Below are 14490 nucleotides of genomic sequence, written 5' to 3'. Positions count from 1 at the left end.
CTTTTAGATAAGTACATGGAACGTAGTAAGATAGAGGGTTATAGATAAGCCTAGTAATCGCTGAGGTAGGGACATGTTCGGCACAACTTTGTGAGCTGAAGGGCCTGTATTGTGCCGTTATTTTTCTATGTTTCTATGTTTCTAATTTTCTCGAATGATTTTCTCTAAGTTTCTCTAATACTTTTTTCTGCTGATATTAATTAACTTATGTTCCTCACTCTTATTAGTAAAGTAAAGTTTATTTATTAGTCACAAGTAAGGCTTACATTAACACTGCAATGAAGTTACTGTGAAATTCCCCTAGTCACCACAGTCCAGCACCTGTTTGGGTCAATGCACCTAACCAGCATGTCTTTCAGGATGTGGGAGGAAACCGGAGCACCCAGAGGAAACCCAAGCAGACACTGAGAGAACGTGCAAACTCCACACAGACAGTGACCCAAGCCGGTAATGGAACCCGGGTTCCTGGCGCTGTGAAGCAGCAGTGCTAACTAACCACTGTGCTACCATGCCACCCTGCTTGGGTACCCTCTACTTCTGGTTTGTGATTTGTGTATTTGACGGGCGGCACGCTGGCAAGTGGTTAGCACTGCTGCCTCACAGCACCAGGGACCCAGGTTTAGTTCCGCCCTCGGTCACTGTCTGTGTGGAGTTTGCACATTCTCCCCGTGTCTGCATGGGTTTCCTCCGGGTGCTCTGGTTTCCTCCCACAGTCCAAAGATGTGCAAGTTAGGTGCATTGGTCATGCTAAATTGCTCCTTAGTGTCAGGGGGACTAGCTAGGTAAATGCATGGTGTTATGGGGATAGGGCCTGGGTGGGATTGTGGTTGGTGCAGACTCGATGGGCCGAATGGCCTCCTTCTGCACGGTAGGATTCTATGACTGTGAAGACAGACACAAAGGGCATGAGTTGAGAAGAAATCCCAAGGGTCTAATTTGGGTTGCCTGACCACACAAGCAGGTGGCGGGACCTCCTCAGGGTGGGGGGACATTCCCATCAGCAGCTAATTAACATCTGTCAAACGAAGGAGCCAGCCGATAAAGAAGCTTGGGCATGTCAAAGAGAGGTGCCATATTTAAAGGGCAGTCGTCAGCCTGCATGCAGTCCCCACACATTGGTCATTAAATAAGGTGCAGACCAGGGAGGCTATGAAGGAATGGCTGGAGTGAGAGGAAGGGTGTCTTCACATTTCAGTGACGCCTCATTGGTGGTGTTCCTACAGGCAATGAAAGAACAAAGAGCGACTTTGTTCCCAGGGGTTGAAAAGAGGCAGCCAGCAAGCCTTATAAGGCATTGCTGCAGATGGCTGAGGACATCAGCAGCCATAGGTTGGTTGTGTGAATCAGGGTGTAGATCTGGAAGCATTTCAATGACCTGGTATGGCATGGCAAGGTGAGCGGCATTCATTAGAGACCTTGTGTAATCAGTCTTCAATGGAAAGTGCTTGTGTAAATCAGATTAAGGATTGGAGACAAAATGATCCAACTTTATATTAAATTAAGGCATATCCTACATGGTGGATTCCAAGGATGGCCCTCTGAAGAAATGAAACCCCACCTTAGTAAGAAAGATGAACTTAGTGTTGAGGACAGGATCATTCTTTGGGGGTTCCGAGTCATTGTTCCATCCCCAAGATGACGTCCAATATTAACAGAACTACATAATAGCCACCCAGGAGTATCCAAAATGAAAACGCTGGCTATGAGTTACCTCTGGTGGCTCAGTTTTGACTCTGACATCACAGACTTGGTGAAGCAATGTGACCTATGCCAGGAAAATCAAAAACGCCCTCCATCAGCTTCCCTACACCCATGGGCGCGGGTACATGTGGACTTTGTGGGACCCTTTATGGTTGCATATTTTTAATCATGGTAGATGCACACTCCAATTGGTTGGAGGTGCACTGCATGGGTTCCAGTGTCTCAGGCTATGATCGAGAAATTATGACAAAGCTTCAGTATACATAGAATACTGGACGTCCTGGATTCTGATAATGGTGATTTCCAGAACCTGTGCTCTCCAATGGTACCCAACATGTCCGAACTGCACCTTCTCACCCGTCGTCAAATGGATTGGCAGAACGGGCAGTTCAAAACTTCAAAAATGGCAGGAAGAAACAACATGCAACAGCCATGGAGACCAAACTAGCACGATGTTTGTTCGATTACAGGACTGCACTGCACATAACAACAGGTGTTGTCTAGGGGAGCTGGTAATGGGATGATAACTTGGCACCAGATTGAGCCTGCTATTCCCAAAGCTTGGTACACAATAAAGGGTGTTCAGTGACAAGAAACTGATGTTTGGCTGAATTACTACAGCAATTACTACACTATATCCTTTCTTAGGTAAGGAGACCAAAACTGCACACAATACTCCAGGTGTGGTCTCACCAATGCTCTGCACAACTGCAGTAAGACATCTTGCTTCTGTACTCAAGTCCTTTTGAAATGAAGGCCAACATACCATTTGCCTTTCTAACTGCTTGCCATACCCTGCATTCTTGCTTTCAGTGACTGGTGTACAAGGACACGATGTGGAGATGCCGGCGTTGGACTGGGGTGAACACAGTAAGAAGTCTCACAACACCAGGTTAAAGTCCAACAGGTTTATTTGGTAGCAAATACAATAAGCTTTCGGAGCGCTGCTCCTTCGTCAGATGGCGTGGAAATGTGCTCTCAAACAGTGCAAAGAGACACAAAATCAAGTTGCAGAATACTGATTAGAATGCGAAGGGATTTGCATTCTAATCAGTATTCTACAACTTGATTTTGTGTCTCTTTGCACTGTTTGAGAGCATATTTCCACTCCATCTGACGAAGGAGCAGCGCTCCGAAAGCTTATGGTATTTGCTACCAAATAAACCTGTTGGACTTTAACCTAGTGTTGTGAGACTTCTTACTGTGTACAAGGACACTCCAGTCCTTCTGTACATCAACATTTCCCAATCTATTACCATTTAAATAATATTCTACCATTCTGTTTTTCCTTCTGAAGTGGATAACTTCATATTTATCCATGTTATACTGTATTTGCCTACTCATTCAGCTTGTCTAAATCACCTTGAAGCCTCTTAACATACTCTTCACCACTCACATTCCCACCATGTTTTGTGTTGTCAGCAAACTTGGAAAATATTACATTTGGTTCCCTCATCCAAATCATTGATGTATATTGTGAATAACTGGGGCCCAAGCATTGACCCCACTAGTCATTGCCTGTCACTTTTAAAATGACCCATTTATTCCTACTCTGTATTCTTTGTCTGCTAAGTTCCGACGCGCCACAGCGAAAAACCGCACCGACCTCCACAGAAGACAAACACGGGACATGGTGGACAGAGTACCCTTCGTCGTCCAGTACTTCCCCGGAGCGGAGAAGCTACGGCATCTCCTCCGGAAACTTCAACATGTCATTGATGAAGACGAACATCTCGCCAAGGCCATCCCCACACCCCCACTTCTTGCCTTCAAACAACCACGCAACCTCAAACAGACCATTGTCCGCAGCAAACTACCCAGCCTTCAGGAGAACAGTGACCACGACACCACACAACCCTGCCACAGCAACCTCTGCAAGACGTGCCGGATCATCGACACGGATGCCATCATCTCACGTGAGAACACCATCTACCAGGTACACGGTACCTACTGTTGCAACTCGGCCAACGTTGTCTACCTGATACACTGCAAGAAAGGATGTCCCGAGGCATGGTACATTGGGGAAACCATGCAGACGCTACGACAACGGATGAATGAACACCGCTTGACAATCACCAGGCAAGACTGTTCTCTTCCTGTGGGGGAGCACTTCAGCAGTCACGGGCATTCAGCCTTGGATCTTCAGGTAAGCGTTCTCCAAGGCGGCCTTCACGACACACGACAGCGCAGAGTCGCTGAGCAGAAACTGATAGCCAAGTTCCGCACACATGAGGACAGCCTAAACCGGGATCATAGAAATCATAGAAACCCTACAGTGCAGAAGGAGGCCATTCGGCCCATCGAGTCTGCACCGACCACAATCCCACCCAGGCCCTACCCCCACATATTTACCCGCTAATCCCTCTAACCTACACATCCCAGGACTCTAAGGGGCAATTTTTTTTTAACCTGGCCAATCAACCTAACCCGCACATCTTTGGACTGTGGGAGGAAACCGGAGCACCCGGAGGAAACCCACGCAGACACGAGGAGAATGTGCAAACTCCACACAGACAGTGACCCGAGCCGGGAATCGAACCCGGGACCCTGGAGCTGTGAAGCAGCAGTGCTAACCACTGTGCTACCGTGCCGCCCCATTGTTGGATTTATGTCACACTATCAGTAACCCCCACAGCTTGCCTCCTGGACTTGCAGAATCTCACTAGCTGTTCTGTCTGGAGACAATACACATCTCTTTAACCTGTGTTGAATGCTCCCTCCACCCACATTGTCTGTACATTTAAGACCTGGCTGGCTGTAGAGATTTGCATTCTAATCAGTATTCTGTAATTTGATTTCTGTGTCTGTTTGCACTGTTTGAGAACAGATATCCACTCCATCTGACGAAGGAGCTGTGCTCCGAAAGCTTATGGTATTGCTACCAAATAAACCTGTTGGACTTTAACCTGGTGTTGTGAGACTTCTTACTGAACCAATTCTCAATCCAGACCACTACTCCCAATCGCAGGTGCACACTAACCTCTGTGGGACTTTATGAAAAGCATCGTCAAAATCCAAATACATTGAATCTATTGGTTCTCCCTTATCTATTCTGCTAGTTGCATCCTCAAAACTCCAGTCGGTTTGTCAAATATGATTTCAGTTTCATAAATCCATGTTGACTTTATCTTAATCCTGGTGATATTTTCTAAGTGTCCTGTTATTGCATCCTTTATAATAGACTCTGACATTTTCTCTATCCCTGATGTTAGGCTAACCAATCTGCAATGCCGTTTTCTCCCTTCTTCCTTTATTAAAGAGTGGGGTTGCATTTGCCACCCTACTATCTGCCAGGATTGTTCCAGAATCTGTAGAATTTTGGAACATTGATAACCAACACATCCACTATTTCCAAGAACATTGTCTGTACATCCAAGTCCAGGTCTTCAATATATGCCAAAAAGAGCAGTGGCCTTCATACCAAACTCTGGAAAACATGACTAATATGCTTCTCCAGCCTGAAAAACAATTGGCTACCATTAATGCAGAGACATGGAACTTTGTTTACTATCACTTCAGTAAAGTCATCTGCTTACTGTGATCATCTTAGAGCTATTTTTAATCATTACCCACAGATTAAGGTTCTAAATGTTGTGATTGATTATTTACAAAGGATTTACAGTACAGAAACTGGATGTTTGGCCCAACTATCAAGGCTGCTATTTATGATACCGACAGCCTGCTGCAACTCTCATGACCTCTTCCCTACCTTGTATAACTCTATTTCCTTCTCCCTCAATCAGTCTTAAAGATTCTCCTTAAATACATCAATGCAATGTGCTACAACCACACTGTGGCAGCATTCCGCAATTTCTTCACATTCGACGCATCAAACCCTTTCTTAATTTTAAACTTATTTCATCTTAGTCTCTTTTCCAGAGAAGCAAGCCCACGCTTCTCGCTTTTGCTTGATATTTGATTCCTCTTAATTCTAGTAACATCTTTGTATTGTAAATCTTCGCTGCACTTTCTCTTGTGTTTCATTTTTTTTGCTGCATGGAGATCAGAACTGCACATGGTACTCAAATGTGGTCTAACCAGGGATTTAAAATTACTTCACTGCTTTTGTATTGTATTCCTTTAGAAATGAACTCCAGTGCTTTCTTAACACTCTTTATGACCTTATCAATTTGTACTGTTACTTCTCGCAATTTACATTTCTACATTCTCTTTGCTCCTGTACCCCATTTAATTGCTTGTCTTCCATGGACTAACTGGCCTCCATTTTCGGCCTCCCAAAATGAATTACCTACCTCACACTTTACCAACCTGTTTATATCTTTCTGTGTTTTGGTACATCCTCTGCATTGTTCCTCCACGCCCACCAGTACCCACCTCCCTAAGCAACACCACCAATCCAGTATTTCTGTGAATTTTGACATACATGCAGCTACTGAGTTCAAACCATTTATGCTCATGTTCAGTAATCATGGTCCTGCATGAATCCCTATGGAACATCACTTTCCACTTTCTGCTAGTCCAAGAAACTTTACTGAACTCCTAGCCAACATATACTGATTTGAATGAAGGCAATCAAATGGGTGGATAAACTGAAAAACAAATCTTGATAAAGAGTTACTTATCTAACACAGCAAATAGACAGGAAGCTGTAGTAACCATTAGAAATGCTATATAAATATGAGTAATGAAAAGAGAAACATCCAAATACACAGCACAGACAGGCACAAGGAAGATGGCTACTAATTCAGGGAGTGATTAGGAAGGGTAAAGGAGGTCAGGCAGAATTTCCAACAAATCGCACCTAGTGGAGTGAAGGGAGGGAGTTGTACAAAAGGATATCAGAAGAACAGGGGAATTGAAGTGTTCACAAGAGTATACTGGTAGAGTGGAGCAAGAGCATGTAGTAATTAAAAGGCAAGGATTTTAAATCTAATACTTTGGAGCAATGGAAGTCAGCAAGAATATGATTGATATACGGAAGTGGGAGACAAGTACACTTAGTATGGGGCAAAACAAGTGTTGCAATTTTGGGCAAGTAGTGGAGGATGGACGATGAGCCAGTAAGCACAGTTTAGAATAAACAGGTCTGGAGGTGAAAAAAGTGGGTATGCATTTCAGTGACAATGACGTTGAGACAAGTAATGCCACAGAAGTGGAAGTGGTCTTTGCAATGGAAAGGATGTAGCATTTGGAAACTGAGCTATGCGCATTAAGATCACAAATGGCCTGGTTCAATCTGCAAACTGAGGGGAACATGGCAGCAGTCGTTTACAATATTGTTAATGCTCTTGGCAATGAGATTGCAGGAGGTGTGGTTGAAGTATGTGTGGAAGCTTGCTGTTGCACATCTTGTAGATTCTATATATTACAGCCACAAATTGCTGGCTTAAAAGGAATAGATTTCAAGTGTTACAACAACTTTATTCATCAAGCATGCTGTGTCTCAGATGGTTTACAGTTTCTTATTGTTGCAGTTGCAACAAGACAAATAATTCTATCACAAACCTGACTTATGCCTTGCAGTCATGATGTGCAGGTGCCGGCGTTGGACTGGGGTAAACACAGTAAGAAGTTTAACAACACCAGGTTAAAGTCCAACAGGTTTATTTGGTAGCAAAAGCCACACAAGCTTTCGGAGCTCCAAGCCCCTTCTTCAGGTGGGGTATGCCTTGCAGACAGCAGATAGTTTTTGAAGGGTCAGAAACTGAGCCACAGCATCCAGCCTCTGGTAGCCAGTGTTGACATGCCTAGCTTCTGGCCAATAGTGACACTCAGATTTGAGAAAGCTTGATGTATACATGAGGCATTTGGATTGGTTAGGTAGAGGTAAATACTACGTGAGAAGCCTGGTTAGAACAAAGAACAGTACAGCACAGGAACAAGCCCTTTTCCCACCAAGTCTGTGCTGACACAGATGCCTCTCTAATCTAATATTTTCTTGCCTCTATGTGGTCCATATCCCTCTATTCCCTGCCTATCCATGTATCTATCCAGATGCCTTTTGAACATTATTATAGAATCTGCTTCCACCATCTCCTGGGCGGCACGGTAGCACAGTGGTTAGCACTGCTGCTTCACAGCTCCTGGGTTCGATTCCCGGCTCGGGTCACTGTCTGTGTGGAGTTTGCACATTCTCCTCGTGTCTGCGTGGGTTTCCTCCGGGTGCTCTGGTTTCCTCCCACAGTCCAAAGATGTGCGGGTTAGGTTGATTGGCCAGGTTAAAAATTGCCCCTCAGAGTCCTGGGATGCATAGGTTAGAGGGATTAGTGGGTAAATATGTGGGGGTAGGGCCTGGGTGGGATTGTGGTCGGTGCAGACTCGATGGGCCGAATGGCCTCCTTCTGCACTGTAGGGTTTCTATGATCTCCTCTGGCAGCACGTCCAGGCATTCACCATCCTCTATGTGAAAAAGTTGCTCCTTACATCTCTTTTAAACTTTCCCCCTCTCACTTTCAACCTATATTTAATTGACCCATGGGCCCTAGGGAAAAGACTCTGACTATCCAAATCGCATCACCTCACATTTGTCCAGGTTAAATTCCATCTGCCACCTTTTGGCCCAGGTCTCCAGCGACTTATATCCTACTGTATCCTCTGATAATCCTCCTCACTATCCACTACTCTCCAATTTTTGTATCATCTGCAAATTTACTAATCAGACCACCTACATTTTCCTCCAAATTTTTTATATATATTAGAAACAACAAAGCCCCCAACACTGATCCTTGTGGAACACCACATGTGACAGACCTCCAGTTGGAAAAATACCCTTCCACTGCTGTGCTTTTTTCCAGATATGAGGTGATGCGATTTGGAAAGTCTACTGCAGAAGGGAAGTATACAGTAAATAGTAGAGCCCTTAGAAATATTAGCATACAGAGGGATCTAGGTGTGCAACCTGAAGGTGGCAATTCAGGTGGACAATGTGGTCAAGACAGCATAAGGCATGCTGGCCTTCATCGGTTGGGGTGTTGAGTATAGGAATTGGAAAATCATGTTGCAGCTGTCTAAGACTTTGGTTAGGCCGCATTTGGAGTATTGTGTATAATTCTGGTCACCACACTACCGGAAAGATGTTTTCCAATTTACAGCAATCAACTTGGCAACTCAAAAAATGCACATCTGAGGTTCAGCCACCATGTTCCACATCATTTCAGTTAAAATGAATTTTTAAAGCAGTCATTTAAACATCTCAAACAAGGTCCCATCAAGATTTCATGGCTCCTCTTCTGCCCAAGCCAGTTTTGTATCCATCTTACCAGCTCACCTCAGATCCCATATGACTTCACCTTCTGCATCAGCCTGCCATCAAGAACCTTATTGAAGGCTTTACTACCATCCATATATACAACATCCACTGTCCTGCCCTGGTTAAATTTATTTTCCTCAAAGAATTCAATCAAGTTTGTGAGACACAACCACCCCTTCACAAAACCATGCTGCCTATCGCTAATAAGCCTATTCTCTTCCAGATGTGAGTGCATCCTGTCCCTAAGAATCTTCTCCAATTATTTCCCCACCACTGATGTAAGGCTCACAGGCCTGTAATTTCCCAGATTGTCTCTTCTGCCCTTCTTAAACAGAGGAACAATGTTAGCTACTCCCGAATCCTCTGGTACCTTCCCCGTGGCTATGGCAGATACAAATATTTTGGCCAAGGCCTCAGCAATTTCTTCCCTCTCAGTATTCTGGGATAGACCCTATCTAGTCCTGGGGACTTGTCCACCTTAATGTTTTTCAAAACCTCTAATACCTCCTCCCTTTTTATCTCAACATGTCCTAAAATGTCAACATCCTCTTTTCTACACTCACCATCCACCACATCGTTCTTTGTGAATACTGAGGCAAAGTACTCATTAAGGACCTCACCCAACTCATCTGGCTCCACACACAAATTCCCTCCACTATCCTTGATTGGACCTACCCTTTCTTTAGCTAACCTCTTCCTCTTTATATACACATAAAAAGCCTTGGGATTCTCCTTAATCTTGCCTGCCAAGGACATTTCATGGCCCCTTTTTGCCCTCCTAAATCTCTGTTCTTCCTTGCTATCTTTGTATTCCTCAAGAGCCTTATCTGTTTTCAATTTAATGAAATTTATGTAAGCCTCCTTCTTTTTCACTAACCTCACAGTCTCTGTCATCCAGGGTTCCCAAACCTTGCCATATTTATCCTTCATTTTTACAGGGACATACTTGTCCTGAATTGTTAACAATTGATTCTTAAAAGACTCCCACATATCGGATGTGGGTTTACCCTCAAACAGCTGCCCCCAGTCTACATTTCTTATGCTGCCTTATACTGTCGTAGTTAGTCTTCATCCAGTTTAGTGCTTTCACTCTGGGACTACTTCTATCCTTTTCTACAAGTAATTTGAAACTTATATAATTGTGATCGTTGCTCCCAAAAATGGTCCCCATTCATCAATCACTTGTCGAGGTTCCTTTCCCAGAAACAAGTCTAAGATGGCCTCTCCTGAATTGGACTATCTATATATTGCCTCAAGAAGCACTCTTGGACACACTAAATAAACTGTCCCGTCCAAGCCCTCGGTTCTAAAGGAATCCCAATCTATATTGGGGAAGTTAAGATTGCTCATCACAGCAACTCTGTTGTTTTACATCTTCCCATAATCTGCCAACATATCAGTTCCTCCATTTCACACTAGCTGTTGGGAGGTCTGTAATACAACCCCAACAGGATGATTGTTGTAGTTCCTGAGTTCTACCCATATGGCCTCACTGCATGATCCCACCAAGGTGTCCGCCCTCTGTAGCTCTTTCGATATGATCCCACCAAGGTGTCCGCCCTCTGTATAGCTGTGATATTCTCCCTAATCACTAAAGCAACAACCCCACCTCTTTTGTCACCATCTCTATCTCGCCTGGAATGCTAAGCTGCCAGTCCTGCCCTTCTTTCATCCACGTCTCCGTAATTGCCACATCATAATTCCATGTAGTAAGCTTTAAGTTCATCTGTCACATTCCTTGCATTAAAGCAACCACATCTCAGACCATCTGTCATGTTTTGTACTCTCCCTATGTTTTATTTCTCTTAGCCTTACTGGACCCATTCACTGAGTTCTCCACAGTCTCTGTACTCTCTGACCGACTGTTAGGAGTATGATCATTGCCATTGACCAGTTGGGCTGAATGACCTGTTTTTGTGCTGCAGGCTATAAGTGGGGGCTATAATAGGATGGCCATTGATGAAGCAGTTGTAGATGGGTGGGCCAAGATTGCTGCCATGAAGAAATAATGAAGCTTTGATGAATGCCCTCCTACCTGATAATTTTCTTGTGGGTCTGGATATGGTTGCGGATCCAGCAGGGGGAAAGGGACACTATATTTTGCTAGGGTTGTTTGGTCTTACTCAGATGACATTGATATGGATGACAATATTTGTTACCTCCCTGCTGTCATTAGGCTCTTCAATCTTTGCCTGATCAGGGCTGTGATGAGGTCTGAAGCCAGGTGGTCCTGGCAGAATCCAAACTATCATCAGGACAATTGACAAGTAGCAGCCACTTAACAGCTATATTATTTTTATTGCTGATAAACAAAAGCTGTTTAGGTTCATGATTGGCTCAATTCACCCTTTTTGTTGAGCATGGAATGTAACTGGATGGTATATCTTTTGGGAAAGTAGAAGTTGAATTGGAATTGCTTGACTAGGGGGAAGTGAGCAGTCAACATTTTTTCACAGCACAAGCACAATGTGCTTTATCAATCCATTACTTCTGTGTACATCTTCAACACTGCAGCTAGAATGTTACCAGAACCTCTAGCTTTTCTGTGTCGAATGTCTGCAGATCATAAAATTCCTGCAGTGCAAAAGCCCATCGGGTCTGCACCGACTCTCCAACATAGCATCCCACCCAGACCCTAACCCTGTAACCCCAAGTATTTATTCCACTAATCTCCTAACCTACACGTCCTGAGACACTAAGGGGCAATTTAGCATAGCCAAGCAACCTAACCTGCACATCTTTGGACTGTCAGAGGAAACCGGAGCACCTGGAGGAAACCCATGCAAACATGGGAAGAATAGGGCGGCACGGTGGTTAGCACTGTTCCTTCACTGTGCCAGGGACTCAGGTTCGTTTCCTGGCTTGGGTCAGTGTGTGGAGTTTGCACGTTCTCCCAGTGTCTGTGTGGATTTCCTCCGGGCGCTCCGGTTTCCTCCTACAGTCCAAGGAAGTGCAGGTTAGGTGGATTGGCTATGCTAAATTATCTATGAGTGTCAGGGGAATTAGCAGAGTAAATATGTGGGGTTACAGGGATAGGGCCTGGGTGGGATTGCTGGCGTGCAAGCTCAATGGGCCAAATGGCCTCCTTCTGCACTGTAGGGATTCTAATGTGCAAACTCCACATAATCACCCAAGGCCAGAATTGAACCCAGGCCCCAGTGAGGCAGCAGTGCTAACCGCTTTATGTCACTTTAAATCATGTGAAGTGAATTAAATTTTTTGGACAGTGCCATCTATGATGTTCAAAACCTTCAGAGGAGGCCAAGTAGAGCTACTCACTCAGCACTTTTGGCTTATGTTGTTGGAAAGCCACAGTTGAAAAGCTGTGTGCAAAGGTTGTTCTTACACTGCTGTGTCCTGGGCTCCACCGTGGTTGAGACTGGAGCTGTGCATGCCATCTTCTACTGTGATTTACTTCATTCTCCAGCACCATCCTCAATTAGATGTGACAGGCTTACAGAGCTTTTCTGCTATCAGTTGATTGTGTGACCATTTATTGCTGTCTATAGCTTTTGGTGTTTAGCACAATGATAGATTCATTTATTTTGAGATCAGCAAACATTGTTTCGGAGAACTACCTCCATTTTGCTCCAAGGAACCTTCTATTGCCCATCTTCTCTCCAGGTTTGGCCTGCAAACTTGTGCAGTTCTCCAATTGACCTTTGGCCTAGCTAAGTCAGCATTCCCCAGGTGCCTTTTTGGGAAAACCTCGAGTTTGATTTCCCCAACACCCCCAACCAAATCTAGCTCTGTTCTGGTTAAAAAGATTTATAATGCAGCTTCAATAGGCCGGCACCAGTACTTCTCCAGCCACATTCCTTTATATTTCCCACTTGATAGTGACAGGGAATGAGTTATCTTCCAGCGTGCAAGATTAAAAGTAGTAATTGTATCTAATTTTGCAGCTGTTGATACAGTGGTCTGCTTAATAGATGCCAAGTTTCAGGCAGCTGGATATTTCCTTAGTCTGTCACATTCAGCATAGCACTCATGCCGTACCATTTGTCAGATGTGTTAATTGTCAGAGGTAGTAAAACACAAGACTGAAAACAGACCAAGATCATTTATTCCTTGCCAAGATGCTGTATTATGTACAGTGCTTTGACTATTGCTCATTATATCAGAGTTGCAATAGAGAAATGTGCAGTTAACACCAAGAATGGGACTGTTCATAAACACTGATGAGACGATGGTATTTAACTTATAACACAAATACACTTGGAAGTATCATACACAAGTTTATATAACTACAAAATGTTTATTAACCATTATGCATAAAGTATTTTTTCCATAAGTATGTAATTACCTATGCAAAAAATAGTTTTCTTACTAAACAGGAGTTACCTTGTATAAAAAGGCAACCAGCAACAAAATAAAAATTTCTACTTTCACAGACTACATACTTACGTAAAATAGTCATTTCCTCCGATTAACATACTTATTTATGAAATACATTCAAACTGTTACTGGCTAAGAGATATTACATTCTTGTCCCTGATTTATTTTTTCTTCACAGGCACAGATAGTAACACAGCTTACTATCAGTATGTTAGGTCTCAGTGTAAAAAACATGGCTGGTTGACTACACATCATCAGTCAACAAATTACAAAAAATAAAATTGAGGGTAAGAACGCAGTATAAATGTACAAACAGTTAAGGTCTTTTAAGATAACCTGCCAAAACATTGTGCTGGTCTAGTTTTCAGTTACTGCATAACAGTGTAAACCTCTGTCTGATCCCTTCAAGGGTGACAGTATTAGCCTGGTTGATCATATGACAAAAATCATACGTACAAGATTGATTGCTCCACTGGAGCATAGGAAGAGCCAGGTAAGAATAGTCACAGGGTTTGCTGAGGCAAGAATACCTGTTCACTCAAAAATCCTTCTAGTAATCTAGAAGCTTTGCATAAACATTTTAGTACAGTAAAATCCTGATGCAGATATCCTTTGGATTTTAGCTATTTTGGTACCAGAAGATTAAAAGCAGTTATGGATTAACAGAAACCTGCAAATGGAACACTGCAGCACTACTGCATTTTAACACCAGAAAAAAAGATATGTGTCCTGTATTTAACAGCAGACTCAATGATGTCAAAAAGAATTACAACAGCATTTACAGAAACACCATAAATGCATAATATTCAGCATTTCTGCACTCTTGTTATTTGAAATTAAACTTACACACATCCTTTGACACTGATTAAAATACAGACCCATTTCAAATACTACATTGCAGGATGAAACTGTACATTTTTCTTGGTTTAAAAGTCATTAAATAGCAGTACGGCCACTCCTCTTTAAGAGAAATCCTAAAATGATTTCACATAATGGAGGATTTCAGTGACTTTCAAGATCAACATTTCCATCAGGTGGATGAAAGAGAAAGAATTTTCTGTTAATATTTTCCATGCTTCAATCTCTCAATGTGATAACAAAGCTTCAAAGCTGGGCCCAACTTCAGTCCCATATATTTCATTATCATGTCACTTCGCAGTAAAAGTAATGCCTTCCCATCAATTTCCTGCAATATACCATAAAATACATGTTAAAGCATTAAAATATGTTTAGACAACACA

General features: G+C 43.2%; 1 protein-coding gene across 8 annotated transcripts in view; it reads right to left on the bottom strand.

Annotated features, from left to right (window-relative positions):
- Positions 1–12958: 12958 nt before the first annotated feature.
- The window catches only part of LOC144506358 (sex comb on midleg-like protein 2), a 216951-nt gene continuing 215419 nt past the window's right edge, over positions 12959–14490 (bottom strand). For 4 of the 8 annotated variants that reach the window (XM_078232360.1, XM_078232365.1, XM_078232362.1 and 1 more), the window contains exon 15: positions 12959–14435. In XM_078232360.1, coding sequence (XP_078088486.1) covers positions 14310–14435 — 126 coding nt within the window. In that variant the 3' untranslated portion in view covers positions 12959–14309. The remainder of the gene's footprint in view (positions 14436–14490) is intronic. The other 4 variants (XM_078232361.1, XM_078232363.1, XM_078232366.1 and 1 more) reach the window with 1 other exon arrangement.

The sequence above is a fragment of the Mustelus asterias genome, chromosome 17, assembly GCF_964213995.1.
Source record: "Mustelus asterias chromosome 17, sMusAst1.hap1.1, whole genome shotgun sequence".
In the NCBI taxonomy this organism is placed as follows: Eukaryota; Metazoa; Chordata; class Chondrichthyes; order Carcharhiniformes; family Triakidae; genus Mustelus; species Mustelus asterias.
Note: the sequence above shows the minus strand (reverse complement) of the source record. Positions and strands in the feature narration are given on the sequence as shown.